This window comes from Tachyglossus aculeatus, chromosome 26, assembly GCF_015852505.1.
Source record: "Tachyglossus aculeatus isolate mTacAcu1 chromosome 26, mTacAcu1.pri, whole genome shotgun sequence".
Taxonomy (NCBI): domain Eukaryota; kingdom Metazoa; phylum Chordata; class Mammalia; order Monotremata; family Tachyglossidae; genus Tachyglossus; species Tachyglossus aculeatus.
Window position 1 is genome coordinate 4,245,692 of NC_052091.1, and position 24,478 is coordinate 4,270,169.

The 24,478-nt window shown below is 61.2% G+C and overlaps 1 protein-coding gene across 2 annotated transcripts; it reads left to right on the top strand.

Moving 5' to 3' along the window:
* Positions 1–1,828: 1,828 nt before the first annotated feature.
* On the top strand, positions 1,829–24,097 carry SAMD4B (sterile alpha motif domain containing 4B). Of its 2 annotated transcripts, XM_038767119.1 has the most exons (13): positions 1,829–1,892; positions 10,206–10,596; positions 16,363–16,842; positions 17,586–17,846; positions 18,505–18,614; positions 19,345–19,431; positions 19,603–19,942; positions 20,053–20,138; positions 20,297–20,415; positions 20,500–20,698; positions 20,811–20,934; positions 23,772–23,855; positions 24,010–24,097. In XM_038767119.1, the coding sequence occupies exons 2-13, from the start codon at positions 10,401–10,403 to the stop codon at positions 24,036–24,038; spliced, it is 2,115 nt and encodes a 704-aa protein (XP_038623047.1). In that variant the 5' UTR covers positions 1,829–1,892; positions 10,206–10,400; the 3' UTR covers positions 24,039–24,097. The 2 variants fall into 2 exon arrangements, with proteins under 2 accessions (XP_038623047.1, XP_038623049.1); XM_038767121.1 differs by lacking the exon at positions 1,829–1,892 and having other exon boundaries at positions 10,205–10,596.
* The last annotated feature ends 381 nt before the right edge of the window (positions 24,098–24,478 follow it).

Genomic DNA, 24,478 nt, shown 5'->3' on the forward strand with positions numbered 1-24,478 from the left:
TACTTCCCAAGCGCTTAGTCCAGTGCTCCGCACACAGTAAGCGCTCAATAAAGACGATTGAATGGATGAATGATTGGGGCAGTAGGCACTCAATAAAGACGATGGAATTGATGAATGAATGATTGGGGCAGTAGGCGCTCTATAAAAACGATCGAATTAATAAATGAATGAATGAATAAATGAACGAGCCCGTTGTTGGGTAGGGACAGTCTGTATATGTTGCTGACTTGTATTTCCCAAGCGCTTAGTCGAGTGCTCAGCACACAGTAAGCACTCAATAAAGACGATGGAATGAATGAATGAATGGTTGGGGCAGTAAGCACTCAATAAAAACGATCGAATGAATAAATGAATGAAGGAATGAGCCCTTTGTTGGGTCGGGACCGTCTCTATACGTTGCGACTTGTACTTCCCAAGCGCTTAGTCCAGTGCTCTGCACACAGTAAGCGCTCAATAAAGACGATGGAATGAATGAATATAATAATAATAATAATGATGGCATTTGTTAAGCGCTTACTATGTGCAGAGCACTGTTCTAAGCCCTGGGGGGGATACAGTGTGATTAAGTTGTCCCACGTGGGGCTCACAGTCTTAATCCCCATTTTTACAGGTGAGGTAACTAAGGCTCAGAGAAGTTAAGTGACTTGCCCAAGGTCACACAGCAGACTTGTGGTGGAGCCGGGATTCGAACCCATGACCTCTGACTCCAAAGCCCGTGCTCTTTCCACTGAGCCACGCTGCTTCTCTATGAATGAATGAATGAATGATTGGGGCAGTAGGCGCTCAATAAAGACAATTGAATGAATAAATGAATGAATGAATAAATGAACAAGCCCGTTGTTGGGTAGGGACGGTCTCTATACGTTGCCGACTTGAACCTCCCAAGCGCTTAGCCCAGTGCTCCGCACACAGTAAGCGCTCAATAAAGACGATGGAATGAATGAATGAATGATTGGGGCAGTAGGTGCTCAATAAAGACGGTCGAATGAATAAATGAATGAATAAACGAGCCCGTTGTTGGGTAGGGACCGTCTTTATATGTCGCCAACTTGTACTTCCCAAGCGCTTAGCCCAGTGCTCCGCACACGGTAAGCGCTCAATAAAGACGATGGAATGAATGAATGAATGATTGGGGCAGTAGGTGCTCAATAAAGACGGTCGAATGAATAAATGAATGAATAAACGAGCCCGTTGTTGGGTAGGGACCGTCTTCATATGTCGCCAACTTGTACTTCCCAAGCGCTTAGCCCAGTGCTCCGCACACGGTAAGCGCTCAATAAAGACGATGGAATGAATGAATGAATGGTTGGGAGACGGGAGGCGGTCCGGCAGCCCTCCCCGTTGCCATAGCAACGCCCCCTCCGGCCGGGCCCCGCCCCTGCCTCCCCTGCGCCTGCCAATCACCCCGGGAAGGGAGGGAGGGGGAGGCGGAGCCAGCCAATCGCGTGCCGGGGAGGGGGCGGGGCCTCTCCTCCGGGCGTCCACTCCCTGCGCGCCCCCCCCCGGGTTGGCCTCCCGGCCCCGGCCGCGGCGGCGCCGATTGGCGGAGAGGTCGGCCCTCCGCGCGGAGCCGGCCAATGGGAAGGCGCGCTGGGTCGAGGCCGGGGACGGGGGGGGGCGGCGGCGGCGCGCGGGGGGGGGGGTGACGCAGCGCGGTGACGCAGCGCGGCGGCGGCGGCGGCGGCGGCGGCGGCGGCGGCGACTGCGGTGGGTGCGGGGAGGGAAGGAGGGAGGGAGGCGGGACGGACAGCGACAGCCCCAGCGCCGGCGGGAGCGGCCGGGTTGGGGGGGGGGTGGGGGGGGGGGACGCCGACACCGACACCGACACCGATACCGACACCGACACGGACACGGCGGCCTGAGGCGCTCGGGATCCCCGGCGGCGGAGCCGGGTGAGTGTCCGGCCCGCGGGAGGCGGCGGGGGGGGGGGAGGGGCGGGGAGGGCCTCGGCGCCGGACGGACGGAGGGAGGGAGGGCACGAGCCCCCCGAGGCGCGAAGCGCGAGGACGTGGGGAGGGCGCGCGCCTGCGCGGAACCCCGCCCCCTCGCGGCGCGGGCGCGCGCGCGCGCGCCCCCTTTGGTGTTCCCCGGCTGGCCCCCTGTCACTCGGGTCGCCCCCTTCCTTAGTGAGGTCGCCCGCCCGCCCGCCCGGGCCCCTCTCTCCGCTTTCCGCCCTCCCCTCTCTCAGGTTGCCCCCCCACCCCCGTCCCTCAGGCCGCCCTCCCCCCTGTTAGGCTCCCCCCTCCCCTCCCTCAGGTTGCCCCCTTTCCCCCTCAAGGCCGCCCTCCCCTCGCTGGGGTTGCCCCCCCATCCTTCAGGTCGCCCTCCCCTTTCTCAGGTTGCCCCCCCATCTCTCAGGCCGCCCTCCCCCCTGTTAGGCCCCCCTCCCCTCTCTCAGGTTGCCCCCTTCCCCCCTCAAGGTCTCCCTCCCCTCGCTCAGGTTGCCCCCCATCCCTCAGGCCGCCCTCCCCTCGCTCAGGTCGCCCCCCATCCGTCAGGTCGCCCTCCCCCCTTTTAGGCCGCCCTCCCCTCTCTCAGGTTGCCCCCTTCCCCCCTCAAGGCCGCCCTCCCCTCTCTCAGGTTGCCCCCGTCCCCCCTCAAGGCCGCCCTCCCCTCACTCAGGTTGCCCCCCATCCCTCAGGCCGCCCTCTCCTAGCTCAGGTTGCCCTTCCTTCCCCCTTCTTAGGCCGTCCTCCCCTTTCTCAGGTTGCCCCCCATCCCTCAGGCCGCCCTCCCCTCGCTCAGGTTGCCCCCCCGTCCCTCAGGTCGCTCTCCGTCCCTCAGGTCGCCCTCCCCTTTCTCAGGTTGCCCCCCCATCCCTCAGGCCGCCCTCCCCCCTTTTAGGCCCCCCTCTCCTCAGGCTGCCCCCTTTCCCCCTCAAGGCCGCCCTCCCCTCACTCAGGTTGCCCCCTCGTCCCTCAGGCCGCCCTCCCCTCGCTCAGGTTGCCCCCCATCCCTCAGGCCGCCCTCTCCCCTTTTAGGCCCCCCTCCCTTCTCTCAGGTTGCCCCCTTCTCCCCTCAAGGTCTCCCTCCCCTCGCGCGGGTTGCCCCCCCATCCCTCAGGCCGCCCTCCCCTCGCTCAGGTTGCCCATCATCCCTCAGGTCGCCCTCCCCTCTCTCAGGTTGCCCCCCCGTCCCTCAGGCCGCCCTCCCCTCGCTCAGGTTGCCCCCCTGTCCCTCAGGTCACCCTCCCCTTTCTCAGGTTGCCCCCTTCAGGGTCTCCCTCCCCTTGCTCAGGTTGCCCCCCATCCCTCAGGCCGCCCTCCCTTAGCTCAGGGTGCCCTCCCTTCCCCCTTTTTAGGCCGTCCTCCCCTTTCTCAGGTTGCTCCTCCATCCCTCAGACTGCCCTTCGCCCTTTTAGGCCACCCTCCCATCTCTCAGGTTGCCCCCTTCCCCCCACAAGACTCCCTTCCCTCACTCAGGTTGCCCCCCATCCTTCATGTTGCCTCCCTTCCCCCCCTTTTAGGCCTCCCTCCCCTTTCTCAGGTTGCCCCCCCCCCCCAGGTCGCCCTCCCCTTTCTTAGGTTGCCCCCCGTCCCTCAGGCCGCCCTTCCCCCTTTTAGGCCACCCTCCCATCTCTCAGGTTGCCTCCTTTCCCCCCGGCCCAAGGCCTCCCTCCCCTTGCTCAGGTTGCCCCCCCATCCCTCAGGTTGCCTCCCCTCCCATCTTTTAGGCCACCCTTCCCTTTCTCAAGTTGCCCTCCATCCCTCAGGTCGCCCTCCCCTTTCTCAGGTTGCCCCCCCCATCCCTCAGGCCACCTTCCCCTTCTCAAGCCACCCTCCCCTCTCTCAGGTTGCCCCCCATCCCTCAGGCTGCTCCCCATCCCTCAGGCTGGCCCCCATCCCTCAAGGCCTCCCTCCCCTTTTTCAGGTTTCCCCCCATCCCTCAGGTCTCCCTCCCCTTTCTTAGGTTGTCCCCCATTCCTCAGGCCGCCCTCCCCCCTCTTAGGCCACCCTCCCCTCTCTCAGGTTGCCCCCCACCCCTCAGGCCACCCTCCCCTTGCTCAGGTTGCCCCCCATCCCTCAGGTAGCCCCCCGTCACCCAAGACCTCTCTTCCCCCCTTTTGCCACCCTCCCTTTTCTCAGGTTGTCCCCCCCATCCCTCAGGTCACCCTCCCCTCGCTCAGGTTGCCCCCGTCCCTCAGGCCACCCTCCCCCCCTTTTAATAATAATAATGATGATGGTGATTATTAAGTGCTTACTATGTGCAAAGCACTGTTCTAAGCACTGGGGAGGTTACAAGGTGATCAGGTTGTCCCACGGGGGGCTCACAGTCTTAATCCCCATTTTACAGAAGAGGTCACTGAGGCACAGAGAAGTGAAGTGACTTGCCCAAAGTCACACAGCCGACAATTGGGAGAGCTGGGATTTGAGCCCGTGACCTCTGACTCCAAAGCCCATGCTCTTTCCACTGAGCCACGCTGCTTCTCCTCTTTTTAGGCCACCCTCCCCTCTATCAGGTTACCCTCCCTCTCCCCCTCGGGTCACCCTCCCCTCTCTCAGGTTGCCCCCCACCTCTCAGGCCTCCCTCCCCTCTGTCAGGTTGCCCCCCGTCCCTCAGGCTGCCTTCCCCCTCTCAGGCTGCCCCCCCATTTTCAGGCCGCCCTCCCCTTTCTCAGGTTGCCCCCCATCTCTCAGGCCACCCTCCCCCCCTCTCAGGCCACCCTCCCCTCTTTCAGGTTGCCCCTTCACTATCAGGCTGCCCTCCTGTCTCTCAGGCCGCCCTCCCCTCTGACAGGTTCCCCCCGTCACTTAGACCACGCTCCTCTCTTTCAAGCCACCCTCCCCTCTCTCAGATTCCCCCCCCCCCATCACTCAGGTTGCCCCCCCACCCCTCTGTCACTCAGACTTCCCTCCCGTCTCTCTGGCCACCTTCCTCCCACTTTGCTAGGCCCCCATCACTCAGATCACCTCACCTCACTCAGATACTCTGCTTTCATGCACATCACACTTACCTCACTCAGGTTGTGGTCACCTCACTTTAATAGCCCTTCCCCCCACTCAGATGCCCCCCATCTGTCAGATTGCACCCATAACTCAGATTGCTCCCCCCACCAGATTGCCGCCCATCACTCTTACCGTCCCCCAGTCACTTACATTGCCCCAACTTCTCAGATCATTCCGCCAACACTCAGATTGTCCCATCCTCCCTTATATCTCCCCTTCTCCTTCAGATTGCCCCCCTCACTCAGACCCACTCCTCTTAACTTAAATCCCCCCCACCGCTCAGCTCGACCCCCTCATTCTGATCTCTCTCCCCTCCCAAATCCCTCTCTCCCACTTGTGTGCTTCTCCCCACTCTCACATTGTCCCCTTTTCTCTACAAGATGACTCCCGTCCCCCCACTTTTCCTCTGCAGTCATTCCCCTTCCCCCATTTCAGGTTGCCCTCTTTCCCCTCATCTCAGATCGCCATAAAGAATGACAGTCTCTCCCCACACCCCTTCCTTTGGGACCCTGTTTTATTTTGGTTTTGTCTCCTCCCAACTGATCTTCCCTGGGATTCCCCTGGGGCTGGCCAGCTCCGCTTCTCCCGCTGGGCACTCACTCCCCACCTGCTGACCCAAGGGGCTGGTGGTCATCTCTTTTCTCCAGGGCTCTCTCTTCTCCCAATTACAGTCAGTATCCACTCTGTGTCCAGCTCTCAACCTTCACCCCTGCAAACCCCTGTCCCTCGCTTTCTCCCTCCCCACCTTCCCCTCTAAACCTAAGCCGCTCCCACAAGTTTGCCTTCCCCTCATCAGTCCTGACCTGAGAGAAAATCTGCCCCTTACCATCTCTCTCCCGGCCTCCATCTCCTTAGGCCTTAATTGGGATCCCTCAACCTGCGGCCTGGACGGTCACCAGATCTCCCTCCTGCCTGTTCCCTTTCCCCGTGACCCTGCTCTCCCAACCCCCGGGCGAAGCTGCTCTGGCTGGGCATCGCACTCTCACCACCCAGCTGGTGATCCACAGTGGCCACGGGCTGAAAGTCTCTTCCAGCATCTAAGCCCTGGAGAAGACTGAGCCTTTTCTGTACTGTAAACCTCAGAGCCCCTCTCCAGCACCAAGCCCCCCGGGGGTTCCCAGGAAGGTTTGGAGGGAGTGGAGGGAAGCTAGTGAAGGTGTCACACATGGTAAGGGAGGCAGCGGGGGAGAGGAAGGGCATGAGAGTTGGGGGCCTGCGTACAGAGTGATGAAGTGGAGGGGTGGGTGAGGTTGAAGCAGCTGGAAGAGAAAAGACAGAGGAGTTGAGAGGGCACCTATCCCGGGACTATCACCCGGCCATTTGGCTTGGCCTGGCCAAGGCCCAGGAGCCCCTCTGCCACCCGCCTGAGAGGGGTGAGATGGAAGGAAATGCCAGGGGGGTTTCTTGAATCCCTCGAGGATTCCTGCCTCCCCAGTACCTTCCTGGGCAAATTGTTACTCTTTCCCCTGCCCGCTCCTGGCCACCTCCTTGCCCTCTCTCTCCGGTTCCTGGAAGTCCTGGTGATTCCGCTGTGGAGGAAAGTCAGGGTCCCCCAGCTGACCCAGTCCTGCCCTCAGGTGACTCACCTCAATATAATAATAATAATAATAATAATAATGATGGCTTTTATTAAGCACTTACTATGTGCAAAGCACTGTTCTAAGCACTGGGGGAGTTACAAGGTGATCAGATTGTCCCACGGGGGGCTCACAGTGTTCATCCCCATTTTACAGATGAGGGAACTGAGGCCCAGAGAAGTTAAGTGCCCAAAGTCCCACAGCTGACAAGTGGCGGAGCCGGGATTTGAACCCATGACCTGTGACTCCAAAGCGCAGGCTCTTTCCGTTGAGCCACGCTGCTTCTCAATCCCCATCTAGAAAGCGGGCCTTCCCCCGAAGAGGTGCTGTTCACCCCGCACCGATGGCCACCCGAGCGGGGCCGAGATGGACTGGGGAATTGGACGGAAACTTGGCCGCAGGTCACTTTGCCCGCAGCGGCGGGCCTGGCATTCTGCAGTAGCAGCAGTAGCATGTCTGTCTCTCTGTCCACCCCTCCCACCCCAAGCCACCGGGCCAACGGCCACAGCCGGCCCGGTTCCACCTGGATGGAGAATGGCCAGGCTCCTCCTGCCGGGATGGACGGTCTCCTCCGTCCATCCTGCTTCCAACTGGCAACCTCGAACCAGTCCTCCGAGGGGCTGCCCGGGCTGGGGAAGAGTCAGCGAAAGGACCCCCGATCAATGCCCTCAGATGCCTACCCCACAACCGCCACCAACTGCCCTCCCACTTTGCCCCCCTGCATGTAGAGGGATCGGTCTCTGCCCCTCCCTGCTCCTCCTTGGTCCCGCAGACTTCAGGCCGACCCACTTGCCATCAAGGATGGACGCGGTGAGAGGCGACCTGGGGCACAGGGAACCCCAAGATGGTTCCCGCCTTCCCTCATCCACCCTTTTGGGGCAAAGCCTGTTGACCACCGTGGACGGGCTTGGGGGAGTATGCCAGGGAATTCAGGGAGGCCACAGTAGGACTCCAGGAATGGCTGCAACTAGGGGTTGTTCCCCCCTTCCCCGATCCCGAGGGGCCAGAGGGGCTCCAGTTCCCAACCTCCTCCCGTCCCCGGGCAGCGCCGCACACGTGGCTGAGCCGGAAATAAAATGCCCCAGAAATTCCCCATTCAAGAAGGTAGAGAAGACTTCTGTTGACTCCTCTGTGCTCTGCAGCCCCCCGGGTGGGCCGGCGGGTGGACGAGCGCAAGGCTTCTGGGTGAAGCCCACCTGTTACAGGGGAGCCTCCGGGAGAGCGGGGCCCGGGGAGGTGCGGGTGGCCGCGACCCCCCAAAGTTGAGAAACAAGGTCGGCTGGGGGAGCCGAGGGCCGCGGCCAGAGGGATTGAGGCCAGACCATTGGAAAAGCCGCCACCCTGTGCCACCAGACCCTCGGGGAGCTTGGGAATATCTTCTCGCGGGTGGCTGCCTGGATCCGGAGACACATGTGGGAATGCTTGGAGGCAGGGGGCTGGATAAGATGGTCTGCTGAGCTCCCGACTGGTGGACCCAGTCAGGGGCCGTCGTCCAGAGCCCTGTCCGCGGGTGGGGGAGCGTAGCGGCCGAGGCGACCGCTCTTTTCATGCATCATCATCAATCGTATTTATTGAGCGCTTACTGTGTGCAGAGCACTGTACTAAGCGCTTGCAGACAGAGCCGGGCCAGGCCGCTGCTGATCTCCCGCGATGGCTGAGGGCCTGCGGCGTCAGCCCTTGGGCATCTCACATGGGTCCCAATCAATCAATCAATCAGTCATATTTATTGAGCGCTTACTGTGTGCAGAGCACTGTACTAAGCGCTTGGGAAGTACAAGTTGGCAACATATAGAGACAGTCCCTACCCAATAACGGGTCAGCCGGGCCCCTGGGGTTACAGCATCCACCAGTGGTGCCCCCTGTCCCCTGGTGAACCGGCGATTGGCACCACAATGGGCCTGTGTTTGGACTTGCTCGGGTCTTGGGCCCACCCCGGGGCGGAGATCTGCAGAGGGGTCCCCCCAAAACCGGGAGGCAGATGAGCGGGGATGGGGTTGGATCCACGGCTGTGTCGCCGGGATGCTCAGGTGGGGAAAACCGGGAACCCGAGCGGCTCCGATGTGGAAACCGCTCCCAGCCGGTTCCTGTCTCTCGGTAGGGGGTTTTCGCCACTGTCCATTCGGGAATCGGGGACTTCCGGCCCATCCCCCTGCCCTCCGGTTGGCACCCGGCCGGTCCCGAGGACGGTAGCGGGGAAACCTCAAATGCATCGGCCCCCACCCCGGGGTCAGGGAGGGGGATCCAGGCCCAGGGCAGGAGGAAGTCACCAGCTCGGTGGCCGGGCCGGCCCTGCGCCCGGGGGCGTGGGCGGTGGGTGATCAGAAACGGGCATTGCGACAGAGAGGGAGGGAATCACTCTCAGCAGCCAGATGGGCAGCCCCCCCGGATGGTCGGGTCCTCCCTCCTTCCCCCCCCCCCCCCCCGCCTTCGACCCCCAGAGCCCCGGGGTGCCTAGAGGAGAGGGCATTGGGACCTGGAGTCTGCAGACCTGGGTTCTAATTCCAGCTTTACCATCGGCCTCTGCTGGGGGACGTTGGGCAGATCACTTAACCGCTCTCGGCCTCAGTTAACCCTTCAGTAAAATGGGGATAGGACCTCTATCCTCCTTCCTTCTTCGACTCCTTCCTCTATCGGACTTTTCCAAGAGCTTAATACGGTGCCGCGCATGGAATATGTGCTCGATTAATGTGATTGATTGACTGATTTGACTTGGTTGGGCCAGGGACCTTGCCCAGTTGGAACGTCTTGTATCGACCCCGGGTTCAGCACCTAGTAAGCGCTTAATCAATTCTCCAGAATTAATATTGAGGAGCCGGGGGAGGGATCATTCTCTCCAGCCCCCTGGGTCCACCCCACCCAGAGCATCTGGGCCAGCCTGATTTCTAAACCTGCCGTGGGGCTGGGAGTCGGGGGGGACAGAGAATTGCAGTCTGCTCTACAGTCTCAACCCTTTCTTGGCCCAGAAGTCCTTCCTAAAGTCCAGTCCGACTCTGGGTCGCCACACTGCCCCTTGGGCTGAGCTGGTCGCCCTTCGGGCTCTTCCTTGGGCTGAGCCGCTCCCCCAGAAAAAGGTTCACCTCCAGCCCTCTGGCAAGCTGGTCGCAGGCCTTGCCCGCCGGGCCTCCTTGAAGGCCCCGGGCCGAACTCCCCGAGGGGGCTCTTCCATGCAGGATTAACCAATCAGTCAGTCAGTAGTGTCCGTCGAGCACTCACTACGTACTGAGCGCTCGGCAGAGTACAGCCAAGTTAGTTGACACGGTCTCTGCCCTCCAAGAGCTTACAGTCGACATTGAATGACAGTTAGGGGGAAGCGACAGAATTGAAGGGCGTGGACCTCGGGGCCCCACTAGGGAGGGAGTCCGTGCTTAGGGGACGCTGGAGTGGGAGCGGAAGGAGGTTAGGCAGGGAAGGCCTCCCGGGGGAGACGGGATTTCAGGACAGCTTTGAAGGTGGGAAAAGCGGAGGTCTGGTGGCGGATGTGAAGGACCTGACACCTGTTCCATCTGGACCCCCCAAGGAGTGGCCACTCCTTCGCGGCCCCATTCCTACCACCCCCGATTCACCGGCTATCTCCCCTTGGGTGTCTTGTCTCCCCTGCTGCCCGCGGGTGAGCGTGTAGCCGAGGGGAGCAGGGAACGGACAGCCGGGGGAGTTTCCGATCTCACCCGCGTGTCGTCCGCAGGGGTGGATCTCCAGCGCCCGCCCGCCGGACCGACCGGGGCAGCAGCTCGGGCGTCCCGGCTCCCGCCGCCGCCGCCGCCGCCGCGCCGGGCCGTCCCTCCACCCCGCACCCCGCACGGGGGGACGGCGGCCGGGGCCCCAGCCGAAACCATGTGACGGCGCCCGCCGTCCACCCCGCCGCCCCGTGCCCGGCACCATGATGTTCCGCGACCAGGTGGGCATCCTGGCTGGCTGGTTCCGGGGCTGGAATGAGTGCGAGCAGACGGTGGCCCTGCTGTCGCTCCTGAAGAGGATCAGCCGCACGCAGGCCCGCTTCTTGCAGCTCTGCCTGGAGCACTCCCTGGCCGACTGCGACGAGGTCCACCTGCTCGAGGCCGAGGCCAACAGCGCCGGTGAGGTCCCCCCACCCCGCCACCACCCGCGTCTGGTCGGGGAGGGACGGGGACGGGTGATGCCAGAGGGGCCCCGGGGGGCGGCGGCGCTTCGCTCTGGGGGGACGGGAGAGACGGAGAGACGTCCTCCCGGTTGGACTTAGGGGCCAGAGAGCCGCGGGAGAGCCGTCTGCGGAGGAGGGAGACGGCTGGGCCACAGAGGTGTCCTCCCACCCAAGGGCCCACCTTCTCTTCCCCCCGCTCTTCCTTTGTCCCGGGCCCAGCACCCAGTGAGCCCCTGCTCACCACTTACCGGTGATGACGGGGCGGGGGGCCGAGGTGGGGAGCAAGGGTGGACCCCTGGGTCCAAGCCGGATATGCCCCGCTCTATAGAGAAGCAGCGTGGCTCAGTGGAAAAGAGCCCGGGCTTTGGAGTCAGAGGTCATGGGTTCAGATCCCAGCTCCACCAATTGTCAGCTGTGTGGCTTTGGGCAAGTCACTTAACTTCTCTGGGCCTCATCTGTAAAATGGGGATTAAGACTGCGAGCGCCCCGTGGGACAACCTGATCACCTTGTCACCTCCCCAGTGCTTAGAACGGTGCTTTGCACATAGTAAGCGCTTAATGAAATGCCATCGTCATTATTATTACTATTATTACTATTATTATTACTTTGGTATTTGCTGTGTACCAGAGAAGTGCTTCTCTGCTGTGTGCAGAGAAGCAGCGTGGCTCAGTGGAAAAGAGCCCTGGCTTTGGAGTCCGAGGTCATGGGTTCAAATCCCAGCTCTGCCAATTGTCAGCTGTGTGGCTTTGGTCAAGTCACTTCACTTCTCTGGGCCTCAGTTACTTCATCTGTAAAATGGGGGTTAAGACTGCAAGCCCCCCGTGGGACAACCTGGTCACCTTGTAACCTCCCCAGCGCTTAGAACAGTGCTTTGCACATAGTAAGCGCTTAATGAAATGCCATTATTATTATTATTATTACTTTGGTATTTGTTAAGTGCTTGCTATGTACCAGAGAAGTGCTTCTCTGCTATGTGCAGAGAAGCAGCGTGGCTCAGTGGAAAAGAGCCCGGGCTTTGGAGTCAGAGGTCATGGGTTCAGATCCCAGCTCCGCCAGTTGTCAGCTGTGTGGCTTGGGGCAAGTCACTTAACTTCTCTGGGCCTCAGTTACCTCATCTGTAAAATGGGGATTGACTGTGAGCCCCCTGTGGGACAATCTCATCACCTTGTAACCTCCCCAGCACTAGGAACAGTGCTTTGCACGTAGTAAGTGCTTAATGAAATGCCATTGTTGTTATTATTATTATTATCGTTATTATAATTTTGGTATTTGTTAAGTGCTTGCTATGTACCAGAGAAGTGCTTCTCTGCTATGTGCAGAGAAGCAGCATAGCTCAGTGGAAAGAGCCCGGGCTTGGGAGTCAGAGGTCATGGGTTCTAATCCCGGCTCTGCCGCTTGTCAGCTGGGTGACTGGGGGCAAGTCACTTCACTTCTCTGGGCCTCAGTTCCCTCATCTGAAAAATGGGGATTAAGATTGTGAGCCCCACGTGGGACAACCTTGATTACCTTGTATCCCCCAGTGCTTAGAACAGTGCTTGGCACATAGTAAGCGCTTAACAAATACCAACATTATTATTATTATTACTACTGTGCGCAGAGCACTGCACTAACTTGGAAAAGTACAACGTAATAGAGTTCCAATAGCCCAGTATTGGGCCCTCTGCCCCACTTGGGACAACTTTGATTACCTTGTATCCCCCAGTGCTTAGAACAGTGCTTGGCACGTAGTAAGCGCTTAACGAATACCAACATTATTATTATTATTACTGTGAGCAGAGCACAGTACTAAGGGCTTGGGAAAGTACAACATAACAGAGTTCCAATGGCCCAGTATCGGGCCCCCTGCCCCACGTGGGACAACTTTGATTACCTTGTATCCCCCAGTGCTTAGAACAGTGCTTGGCACATAGTAAGCACTTAACAAATACCAACATTATTATTATTATTTTTATTATTACTGTGTGCAGAGCACTGTACTCAGGGCTTGGGAAAGTACAACATAATAGAGTTCCAATAGCCCAGTATCGGGCCCCCTGCCCCACGTGGGACAACTTTGATTACCTTGTATCCCCCAGTGCTTAGAACAGTGCTTGGCACATAGTAAGCGCTTAACGAATACCAACATTAGTATTATTACTGTGTGCAGAGCACTGTACTAAGGGCTTGGGAAAGTACAACGTAATAGAGTTCCAATAGCCCGGTATCGGGGCCCCCTGCCCCGCCCCCCGTCAGGTCCCCGGGGCCAGGCGCCTCCCCAGGTGTGTGGGCGTGGGAACCTGAAGAGAGCAGGAGCCTGTTCCGGCCCAGCTGCCTCGGTTTCCCCAGCAGAATTCCCGGGGCGGGCACCGGTCCGGGCGGGCGGCCCCTCGGCCCGCTCAGGGGCCTGCCAGGGGTGAGGCACGGTAGCCTCTGGGTGTTGGCGGCAGCCACCCAACCTGTCAGGCACCCCCCGGACAGCGCCCGCCTGGGTCAGCTCCCGGGGTCATGCTGAGGGCAGGGGTGGCCGGAGGGCGTGTGCCCACATGAGTATTGGAACTGTTTATTTGGGGAATTTGCAACTTTTTCTTTTTATGGTATCTGTAAAGCGCTTACCGTGTGTCAAACACTGTTCTAAGCACTGGGGTACGTACAAATTAAGCAGGTTGGACACAGTTTCTGAACCACCTGGGACTCACAGGCTCAGTCCCTTCTCCTCCGGGTCTTATTTTTTTGTTTTTTAACAGTATACGTTAAGCACTTACCATGTGTCAAACGTTGTTCTGAGCATTGGGGTACATACAGGTTAATTAGGGTGGACACAGTCCCTGTCCCACATGGGGCGACGGGGGAACAGGAGGACTGGGGCGTAGAGGAAGTGAAGTGACCCGCCCGAGGTCCCACAGCAGACAAGCGGCGGGCTCGGGACTGGAACCCAGGTCCCCTGACTCCCAAGTCGCGCTCTTCCGGCGGGGGATCAGCTCCTCTTCTTCGATCCAGGTGCCCCTCGTACCCACCAGTCTGCTCTTGATGCTTTGGACATCAAATACCCAAATCCCAAAGTCAGAGCGCTGCGAGGAATTACGGGAATTCCTGCCCAAATTCTCCCCTCACCCCCACTGACCCTCAAGCCGGCCGCCCCTTTTTTTCCCTCTCTCCGCCGCCACTTCCAGCGGGGCAAGCTTCGGGGTGGGCCCAGCGGGCATCGCAGGAGCCGCCGGCCGGAGCCCGGGGGGTCAGCCTCTCTGCCTCTCGGTACGGCGGAGACGGCCCAGCCGCGACCCTGGCCTTCCCCTCCACAGCCGGGCAGTAGCCACGGTGGCCTCGGAGGGGCCCAGGCGGCGTCCCTTGCCGGCCCCACCCACCCCTCGCCCCCCTTGGAGGGTCCGGGGGGAGCGGGGGGACCCCGCGGCCCCCCCGGCGGACCGGTTCATCGCCCAAAAATGCTCGGCGTTTCCCGCGGCGGGGGCGGCGGGGGCCCGGCCAAGGCCCAGCCCTCTGGTGGCCGCTGCCATTGCCGCCGCCACCACCGCTGACGTGATTGCAACAGAGCCGGGATGTAAAAATGGCTTTTGCCTCGTCAGAGCCTCCGAGATATATTTGGCCCCCCGAGCAGGCTGCCAAACCTCAGGTTCATGCCCAGCTTGGCTCTGGCCGGCCCCCATCTCTGGCCCCGCCTCCCCCTCACCCTCTCCTAAGCCTTCTCTTTCTCCCTCCCTCCCCCTCCTCAATAACGTCCAGATTTGACGCTCAAAGCAGGGTAGGGACATTCTGGGGGGAGGCTGCCGGGGCCGTAAATTCCCCCCCCCCGGCTTCCCCGTTCCCCACTGGTTGCCGGTCTTTGCCAGTGGGAGCTGTTCTCTGGAGGATCGGGTGAGCCCTGGGCTTTCCCTGCCGGGCAGCTGCTAAGCCAGCCTGTCCGCCTCCATTGGGAAATGACCCGTGGCCACAGAAGCCTTCGAGGAATCGGGGAAGGGGGCTTCATCAACCCCACCCAGGGCGGCTCGGTCCTTTTGGCAGTTTACCCGCTCTCACTGGAGATGGGTCGAGAGGAGGGGGTCCCTTTCTCTGTCCCACTCTGCCAGCCTGTCCGCCTCCATTGGGAAATGACCCGTGGCCACAGAGGCCTTCGAGGAATCGGGGAGGGGGGCTTCAGCAACCCCACCCAGGGCAGCTCGGTCCTTTTGGCAGTTTGCCCGCTCTCACTGGAGATGGGTCGAGAGGAGGGGGTCCCTTCCTCCGTCCCACTCCGCTCCTCCCCGTCACGGGCAGCGGTGCCAGCTCTGCCCTGTCTTCATGGCAGAACAAGGTCCTTCATTGAGCCCCACGCCAGCAAAGGCTGCTTCCTTGTTGACTCACTGGGACACCGGGGAACCGCCGTGGCCCTGGGAGCCGGGGGGGGCGGGGAGGGTTAGAGTCCCCCAGCGGGAGGGAGGAGGTCGCCATACCGCGAGGTGGGGACCCCCGAATGTGGGCGAAACGGGGAGGCTGAGAGTCGAGGGGACGGGTAAGGGGAGGTGATGGATTAAGGAGCAGCGGAGGGGAGCCTGAACCGAGGCTGGAAGTGCCCCGTAGCCAGAGGGCCTCGGGGCTCCCGTTCACGAGTGTCCCCTGCTCAGGATGTGGGGACGGGCAAGAGAGTGCCAGTGGGCATGGGGGTAGGGGACAGGCCTCCCTTTTCCCCCCAGGGTCCTTCCCGCCCCTCCGGCTCCGTCCTCAGCTGTGTGATCGATTGCAGCCAATCCAGGGGAGGAGGAGGCGGCATCGCCCAACGAGGGGGGAACCCCCGAGGTGGCGGGTTGGGGGTCGGAGCCCAGGGGCAGTGGGGTGGCCAGGCGGGGGGCAGGGGGGTGCCAATCGGGGAAAACTTCCTGCGGGAGCTGAGTTGGGTGTGATTCTGCGGTGATTTGAAGAAAGGGGAGGGACTTGGATCCGGAGGGGGGGACGTTGTAGGCCGGGGGAATGCCTGGCTTAAAGGCAGAAATGGGGGGCCAGGGAGGGTGAGCATCCCTGCAGGGGTGGGGAGACCAAGGCAGAGGCCTCACAAGCCGAAAATCAGAGGGGGTCGGGGTGGAGGAGCATCTGTGGACTGTGAACATCTGTGAAGGCAGTATAAGGACTGTGAGCCCACTGTTGGGTAGGGACCGTCTCCGTATGTTGCCAACTTGTACTTCCCAAGCGCTTAGTACAGTGCTCTGCACACAGTAAGCGCTCAGTAAATACGATTGAATGAATATAAGGAGGAAGCACGCCCTGATGGAAAGGCCCCGGGGCCTGGATAATAATAATGATAACAACGGCATCTATTAAGCGCTTACTGTGTGCAAAGCACTGGGGAGGTCACAGGGTGATCGGGTTGTCCCACGGGGGGCTCACGGTTTTAATCCCCATTTTACAAATGAGGTCACCGAGGCCCAGAGAAGTGAAGTGACTCGCCCAAAGTCACACAGCTGACGATTGGCGGAGCCGACATTTGAACCCATGACCTCCGACTCCAAAGCCCGGGCTCTTCCCGCTGAGCCACGCTGGATGGTGGGGGGCCCCGGCTTCTAGTCTCGACTCGGCCACCAGCCTGCCCTGGAGAAAGACGGTTGACCTCTCTGGGCCTCAGTTTCCTTCCCTGTCAAAGGGGCAGCCGTTCCCCCCTCCCCCGGCCTATTTTTTGATCGGGTGCCTGGGGCCCGGGGTCCGAGAGGGGCCGAGCCGGGCGAGAGCTAACTCGTGTCCGCGTCTCCCGTCCCGCAGCGGTCGTCAGCCAGTGGCAACAGGAGCCCAAGGAGAAAGTGGTGTCCCTCTTGCTGTCCCACCTGCCCCTGCTCCAGCCGGGCAACCCGGAGGCCAAGGCGGAGTACATGAAGCTGCTGCAGAAGGTTCTGGCCTACTCCATCGAGAGCAACGTGTTCACCGAGGAGAGCCGCCAGCTGCTGTCCTACGCCCTCATCCACCCGGCCACCACCCTGGAAGATCGGAACTCCCTCGCCCTGTGGCTCAACCACCTGGAGGAGCGGCTGGCGGGCGGCTTCCCCGGCCGGGCCCGGGCCGAGCCCGCCTACCACTCGCGCCAGGGCTCGGACGAGTGGCAGGGCCCCGGGGAGCCCGGGGCGGGCGAGCCGGGGTCCGGCTGGCAGGAGAAGCCCCCCCGGGAAAACGGCTACGCGGCCTTCCACCCCGCCGGCTCCGGGCCCCCGGGTGCCGCCAACAGCGTCGGGGGCAACGCCAACCCGGGTGAGGCGAGGCGGGGACGCGGGGGCCTCCACGGTGGAACGGGGAGGGGGGCTGAAATCCGGTGGGAGGGGCCCATCCCGCCGGGCGACCGGCACCTCCCGGCCTTCTTCCCCTGGGCCGGCCAGGGCTGTGAGCCCTCCGACCGGGGGCTGCCGGGGGAGGGGGGCCGGCGGGCAGGGCGGCCACGAGGCGCTGGAATCCGGGCCCCCTCTTAGGGGTAACCGATGGAGTGAGTCCAGACCGACAGCCTTGCCTTGTGGAGTCTGGCTCAGCCCGGTCCCCAGGGTGGGGGTGTGGTCTACGCTCCCGGCCGGCCGGCCGGGGTTGGGGGGTGGGGGCCGGCGGTCTCCCGGGGCGGCTGGCCATCCCCAAACTGGCTCCTCCTCTCCGGCGCCGCCGCCTCCCTGCACATACCAGATTCCTCCCGCTTTCCCCACGGACCGCCTCCTCCCTTCCCCTCCCCGCACGCTCCTCCCTCGCGAGGCGCTGGGAAGCGGCCAGCGGGAGCCAGAGCCCTGACTCAGCCGGCCGGCGTCATCCCCGGCTCTCCGCCGGGCCCGGGCGGGGGCCCGGGCAGGCGGTGGCGAGGAGCCAGACCCACGGCCTCGGCCTCGGCCGTCCCGGGGAGCGCGGGGGTGGGCGGGAGGCCTGGTGCCCGCGGGGTCCCGGAGCCTCTCCACGATGGGGGGCCCGGGCCGGCTGACCCTCCCCACCGCCCCCCCGCCTCGTGTGTGCCTTTGCAGGGCCCACGTGTCAGATCCACCCCAGCCCGCTGAAACGCTCCATGTCGCTGGTCCCCACGAGCCCGCAGATGGCCGGGGAGTGGCTGGGCCCCGAGGAGCGGCTGGGCCCCGAGGAGCAGCTGGGCCCGCGGCCCCTGTTCGTGCTGCCCGACCACGCGCCCCTCTCGCCCCAGAGCAGCGTGGCCTCCTCGGGCAGCGAGCAGACCGACGAGCAGGGCGGCAGCCGCAACACGTTCCAGGAGGACGGCAGCGGCATGAGAGGTGACCGGCCGCCTCCCCTCGGCGCCCTGGCGTTCGATCCGTTCATCATCATCATCATCATCATCATCATCATCAATCGTATTTATTGAGCGCTTACTATGTGCAGAGCACTGTACTAAGCGCTTGGGAAGTACAAATTGGCAACATCTAGAGACAGTCCCTACCCAACAGTGGGCTCACAGTCTAAAAGGGGGAGACAGAGAACAAAACCAAACATACTAACAAAATAAAATAAATAGAATAGATATGTATAAATAAATTAAATAAATAAATAAGTTCAGTTCCCCCCGCCGCTCTGACCCCGAGGGGTCTCGGGCATCCCGAGAAGCGGCGTGGCTCGGTGGAAAGAGCCCGGGCTTTGGAGTCAGAGGTCGTGGGTTCCGATCCCGGCTCCGCCCCCTGTCAGCCGGGTGGCTTTGGGCGAGTCACTGCACTTCTCTGGGCCTCAGTGACCTCATCTGTAAAATGGGGAGTAAGACTGTGAGCCCCCCGTGGGACAATCTGATACCTTGTGACCTCCCCAGCGCTTAGAACGGTGCTTTGCACACAGTAAGCGCTTAGTAAATGCCATTATTATCATTCTTATCCCTCGGGGTGCCTCGGGGAAATGACCCGAGTCAGGGGGACCCTAACTCCTCTCCCTGGCACCTCCTGACAGATGTCCCCTCCTGGCTGAAGAGCTTACGCCTGCACAAGTACGCGGCCCTCTTCTCCCAGATGAGCTACGAGGACATGATGACCCTGACCGAGCAGCATCTGGAGTCCCAGGTCAGGCCTGCACCATCCCCAATGCCTCCCGGCTCGCGGGGGGCTGCCGCCTCCGATCCCCCCGGGGTCCGCTTGGGATCGGCTTCTCCCACCGGGGCTGCTCAGGCCAGCGGAGTCCCGGAGTCCAGTTAGGGTGGCGGACCCCGCTGCCGGGGGTCGGAGGCAGCGGACGGGTCGGGCCCCGGGGCAGCGGTCAGTAAATGGGCCTGGGCACCCTGCCATGGGGTACCGGGCGGGCACGCGCACCGTCCCGAGGGTGGGGTCGAGAGAGAGAGAGAGAGGAAATGGGGGGCAGCAGCCGGGGGGAGACGGCCCTCCGACGTCAGCGGGTACCACCAGGGCGACTGGCCACCTCCGAGGGAAGGGCCGCACCAGACTCGATGGATAGATCGATCGGTCGGTGGTATTTACAGAGCACGGGGCACCGTGCTGGAGAGCTTGGGCGAGGACAGTGCGATAGAGCCGTCAGTGGTATTTCGTGCATACTTACCACGCGCAGAGCACTGGACTAAGCACTTGGGAGAGTCCGATCCCATTGAGTTGGTAGAGACGATCCCCGCCCACAGGGAGCCTGGGGTCCATCTGCCAGGACCCCCGCATTGGGAGGTTGAGGGGGCGCGGGGCCCAGGGAGCCGGCAGACCCGGTCGGGCGGGAGCGGAGTCGAGCCCGCGCAGAGCGGCGATTCCGGAAACGGATCGGCCTCCGCTGACCTGCCGGCCTCGCCCCCAGAACGTCACCAAGGGCGCCCGCCACAAGATCGCCCTGAGCATCCAGAAGCTGCGGGAGCGGCAGAGTGTTCTCAAGTCTCTGGAGAAGGTGAGGGCACGGACGGCGGCAGAGCCAGGGGCCGCACCTGGAAACCGGAGGCTGGCACCGGCCTCCCCGCCCGGTGGGCCTCGGGGACCGTCCGGACCCCCGCGTGCCGTGACTCGACCTCCCCTTCTGAGCCGGCGTCGGGGGTGCCCCGCGCCCCCCTTGTCCCCGCAGGACGTGCTGGAAGGCGGCAACCTCCGGAGCGCCCTCCAGGAACTTCAACAGATCATCCTCACGCCCATCAAGGGCTACGGCACCCTCCAGGCCGCCGTGGCCGCCGCTGCCGCCGCCGCCGCCACCGCCGCCGACGGGGGCCGCGGGGAGCCGCCCGCGGGAGCCGAGCCCCCCCCGGGCCGGGCCGGGCCGGAGAAGGGCGGCGGGGGCGCCGAGGACAAGGAGCCCCAGGCCGGCGCCTACCCCCCTCAGCCGGCCGCCCCCAGCGATGGCGAGTCCGCCACGGCCCCCGTCGCCGACGGCGACATCCCCAGCCAGTTTACACGAGTGATGGGCAAAGGTGGGCGCGGGCGGGCGGGCCGGGATGTCCCTCCCCCTCCGCCCTGGGCCTGGCTCAGGCGGGGCTAGTGGGGCGGGGGGCGGTGGCTGACCCCCCTCTCCGGCCCTCAGTGTGTACGCAGCTTCTGGTGTCCCGGCCGGACGAGGAGAACATCACCAGTTACCTCCAGCTCATCGAAAAGTGCCTGACGCATGAGGTGAGCGGCGGGGGGTCGGTCCCGACCCCGTCACCCGGAGGGAGGGAGGGAGGGGACGGGCCCCAAGCCCACCCAGACACCCCGGGGGGCTCCGGGAGGGGACCGGCCCCTCCGGGCTGCCCGATGCCGACCTCCCGGCCTCCCCCCCACCCCCCCAGGCGTTCACGGAGACGCAGAAGAAGCGTCTGCTGTCCTGGAAGCAGCAAGTGCTCAAGCTGTTGAGAACCTTCCCCCGCAAAGCCGTCCTGGAGACGCAGGGCTACCGCCAGCAGAAAGGGTGCGGGGGGCTCCGGCGGGGGGCCGGGGGCGGGCGGGGGGCCAACCGGGGACGGCCCCTAACCGGCTCCCCCCCACCCCACAGCTGGGCGTTCGGCTCCAACTCCCTTCCCATAGCCGGCTCTGTGGGCATGGGGGTGACCCGGCGGGGTCAGCGCCAGTTCCAGCTGCCCCCCCGGGCCCTGCCTCCCAGCCGCATGGGCATCCTCAGCCCCGCGGGCATCGGGGGCGTCGCGTCCCGGCACGCCCTCGCCGGGCCCGGCCTCGGGGGCGGGGGCCGACAGGTCAGTCCGCCGGGGGGAGGAGGGCAGGGGGCGGTGGGGAAGGAGCGGGCAGGCGGTGGGGTGGCACGGGGGGCGTCTCTCACTGTGTCCGCCTCTCCCCTGGCCGGCCCAGAGCCTCTGGTTCGCCAACCCCGGGGGCAGTAACAGCATGCCCGGCCAGAGCCGCAGCTCCGTGCAGCGCACCCACTCGCTCCCCGTCCACTCGTCGCCCCAGGCCATCCTCATGTTTCCGCCAGGTGAGACCCCCCGCCTCCCCCCCTCACCTGCCGCTGGCTTTAGGGGTGTGACCTTGGGCAAGCGACTTCACTTCTCTGGCCTTCAGTTCCCTCACCTGTAAAACGGGGATAAAGAACGCGAGAAGACTGTGACTTCTAGACTGTGAGCCCGCTGTTGGGTAGGGACTGTCTCTACGTGTTGCCGACTTGGACTTCCCAAGCGCTTAGTACAGTGCTCTGCACACAGTAAGCGTTCAATAAATACGATTGATCGATTGATTGAGAAGCAACGTGGCTCAGCGGATCGAGCGTGGGCCTGGAGTCGGAAGGTCCTGGGCTCTAACCCCGGCTCCACCGCGGAATAATAATAATAACGATGGCATTTGTTAAGCGCTTACTATGTGCTAAGCGCTGGGGAGGATACGAGCTGATCGGGTTGTCCCACGTGGGGCTCACGGTCTTCATCCCCGTTTTCCAGGTGAGGTCACTGAGGCCCAGAGAAGCGAAGTGACTTGCCCAAGGTGACACAGCTGACAGTTGCTGGAGACGGGATTTGAACCCATGACCTCTGACTCCAAAGCCCGGGCTCTTTCCATTGAGCCACGCTGCTTCACATGTCTGCTGTGTGGGCTTGGGCAAGTCACTTCGCTTCTCTGGGCCTCAGTTACCTCATCTGGAAAATGGGGATTAAGATTGTGGGCCTTATGTGGGACAGGGACTATGTCCAACCTGACTAACTTGTATCTACCCCGGCGCTTAGGACAGTATTTGGCACGTATTAAGTGCTTAATAAGTACCATCGTTGCAATTGTTATTATTATTGAGATGCGGACTGTGTCCCACCTCGTTAACTTGTATCTACCCCAGTGCATAGAACAGTACTTGGCATCTATTAAGCTCTTAACAAGTACCATCGTTGCAATTATTTATTATTATTATTATTGTTGAGACGGGGACTGTGTCCCACCTTGTTAACTCGTATCTACCCCAGTGCTTAGAACAGTACTTGGCATCTATTAAGCGCTTAACAAGTACCATCGTTGCAATTATTTATTATTATTATTAATGAGACGGGGACTGTGTCCCACCTCATTAACTCGTATCTACCCCAGTGCTTAGAACAGTACTTGGCATCTATTAAGCGCTTAACAAGTACCATCGTTGCAATTATTTATTATTATTATTAATGAGACGGGGACTGTGTCCCACCTCATTAACTCGTATCTACCCCAGTGCTTAGAACAGTACTTGGCATCTATTAAGCGCTTAACAAGTACCATCGTTGCAATTGTCATTATTATTGTTGAGATGGGGACTGTGTCCCACCTCGTTAACTCATATCTACCCCAGTGCTTAGAACAGTACTTGGCATCTATTAAGCGCTTAACAAGTACCATCGTCGCAATTATTTATCATTATTATTAATGAGACGGGAACAGTGTCCCACCTCATTAACTCATATCTACCCCAGTGCTTAGAACGGTACTTGGCATCTGTTAAGCGCTTAACAAGTACCACCGTTGCAATTATTATTATTATTATTATTATTATTATTATTGAGACAGGGACTGTGTCCCACCTCGTTAACTCATATCTACCCCAGTGCTTAGAACAGTACTTGGCATCTATTAAGCGCTTAACACTTATCATCGTTGCAATTATTATTATTATTATTGAGACAGGGACTGTGTCCCACCTCGTTAACTTGTATCTACCCCAGTGCTTAGAACAGTACTTGGCATCTATTAAGCGCTTAACAAGCACCATCATTGCTATTATTATTTATTATTATTATTATTATTAATGTCGGGGACTGTGTCCCACCTCGTTATCTACCCCAGTGCTTCGAACAGTACTTGGCATCTATTAAGCGCTTAACAAGTACCGTCATTGCAATTATTATTATTATTATTGAGATGGGGACTGTGTCCCACCTTGTTAACTCGTATCTACCCCAGTGCTTAGAACAGTACTTGGCATCTATTAAGCCCTTAACAAATGCCATTATTATTATTAGAGAAGCAGCGTGGCTCACTGGAAAGAGCCCGGGCTTTGGAGTCAGAGGTCATGGGTTCAAATCCTGGCTCCGCCAATTGTCAGGTGTGTGACCTTGGGCAAGTCACTTCACTTTCTCTGGGCCTCAGTGACCTCATCAGTAAAATGGGGGTGAAGACTGTGAGCCCCCCGTGGGACAACCTGATCACCTTGTAACTTCCCCAGTGCTTAAAACAGTGCTTTGCACATACATAGTAAGTGCTTAATAAATGCCATCATTATTATTATTATTATTATCTACCCCAGTGCTTAAGACAGTGCTTGGCACATATTAAGTGCTTAACAAGTACCATCGTTGCAATTATTGTTGTTATTGAGACGGGGACTGTCCCACCTCATTAACTCGTATCCACGCCAGCGCTTAGAACAGCCCTTGGCTCGGTGGCAAGAACACGGGCTTTGGAGTCAGAGGTCGTGGGTTCGAATCCCGACTCCGCCCCATGTCTGCTGTGTGACCTTGGGCGAGTCACTTAACTTCTCTGAGCCTGTCACCTCATCTGTAAAATGGGGATGAAGACTGTGAGCCCCACGTGGGACAGCTTGATCACCTTGTATCCCCTCCAGCGCTTAGAACAGTGCTGTGCACGTAGCAAGCGTTTAACAAATGCCATCATCATCATCATTATTAGTATTATCCATTAAGCGCTGAACAAATACCGTTATTATTATTAGGATTGTTAGGAGGAGGAGGCCAACTGGGGTAATGGGGCAGGAGAGCACAGTCCGCCTGTGCCCGCCCGCTCTGCTCCTTCTGCCCCAACTCCACCTTTCTTTCTTTCTTTCTCTTTTTCCGCCCAACACAGAGTACCAGGCCCCTGGCCCAGACCTGGAGATCAATCCCACCCTGGAGTCACTGTGCCTCAGCATGACGGAGCACGCTCTGGGCGGTACGTTCCCCTCTTCCCCCGACCCCTGGTCCCCCCGCGGCCCCCCGTCCCCACCGGCGCGACGAGGGCGGCAAGAGCTAGGAGGGCCCGGGGAATCTCGGCTGTGGGACGGCGGCGCCCGTGACCCCCCCGCCGCCTGTCTCTCTCCCGGCAGACGGATCGGACAAAACCTCCACCATCTGAGCCGCCCGCCCGCCCGACTGAGACCTGAGGCCGGTGGGGGGGTCTGTGGGAGGGAGGGATGGAGGGAGGAAGGGCGGGAGGGGCCCCCGCCCCAGGCTCCGCAGGCAGCAGGAGGCGATGGGGGCGGGGGGGGCGGCCCAGCTATATGTTCTAATATTTTTCTACTTTATTAACCCTCTAACTCTGGTTTCCTATTGGCAACGGTGCCCCGGAAGCCCCTCACGGCCATGACACCAGAGACCCCCGTGGCTGGCGGGGGGGGACGGGGGGCGGGGGCTGGGGAGGACCCCTCTCCCCTCCCACCAGACGGTGCGTGGAGCCTGGGCCGGGTCCCGGCTCCCCGAGCGCACACCCCTTCCTTCCCCCCCACCCGCTCCATCTCCGTCGTCTCAGGCGGACCGACCCCTTCTCCCCCGGGAGGCCGGGCTGGGGGGACCCCC

Bases quoted from the DNA above. Each gene is read 5' to 3' on its own strand.
- SAMD4B (XM_038767119.1), top strand. From the start codon at position 10,401: ATGATGTTCCGCGACCAGGTGGGCATCCTGGCTGGCTGGTTCCGGGGC. The intron at 10,597-16,362 runs GTGAGGTCCCCC...CCCGTCCCGCAG, and splicing joins GGCCGAGGCCAACAGCGCCG to CGGTCGTCAGCCAGTGGCAA. The intron at 16,843-17,585 runs GTGAGGCGAGGC...GTGCCTTTGCAG, and splicing joins CGGGGGCAACGCCAACCCGG to GGCCCACGTGTCAGATCCAC.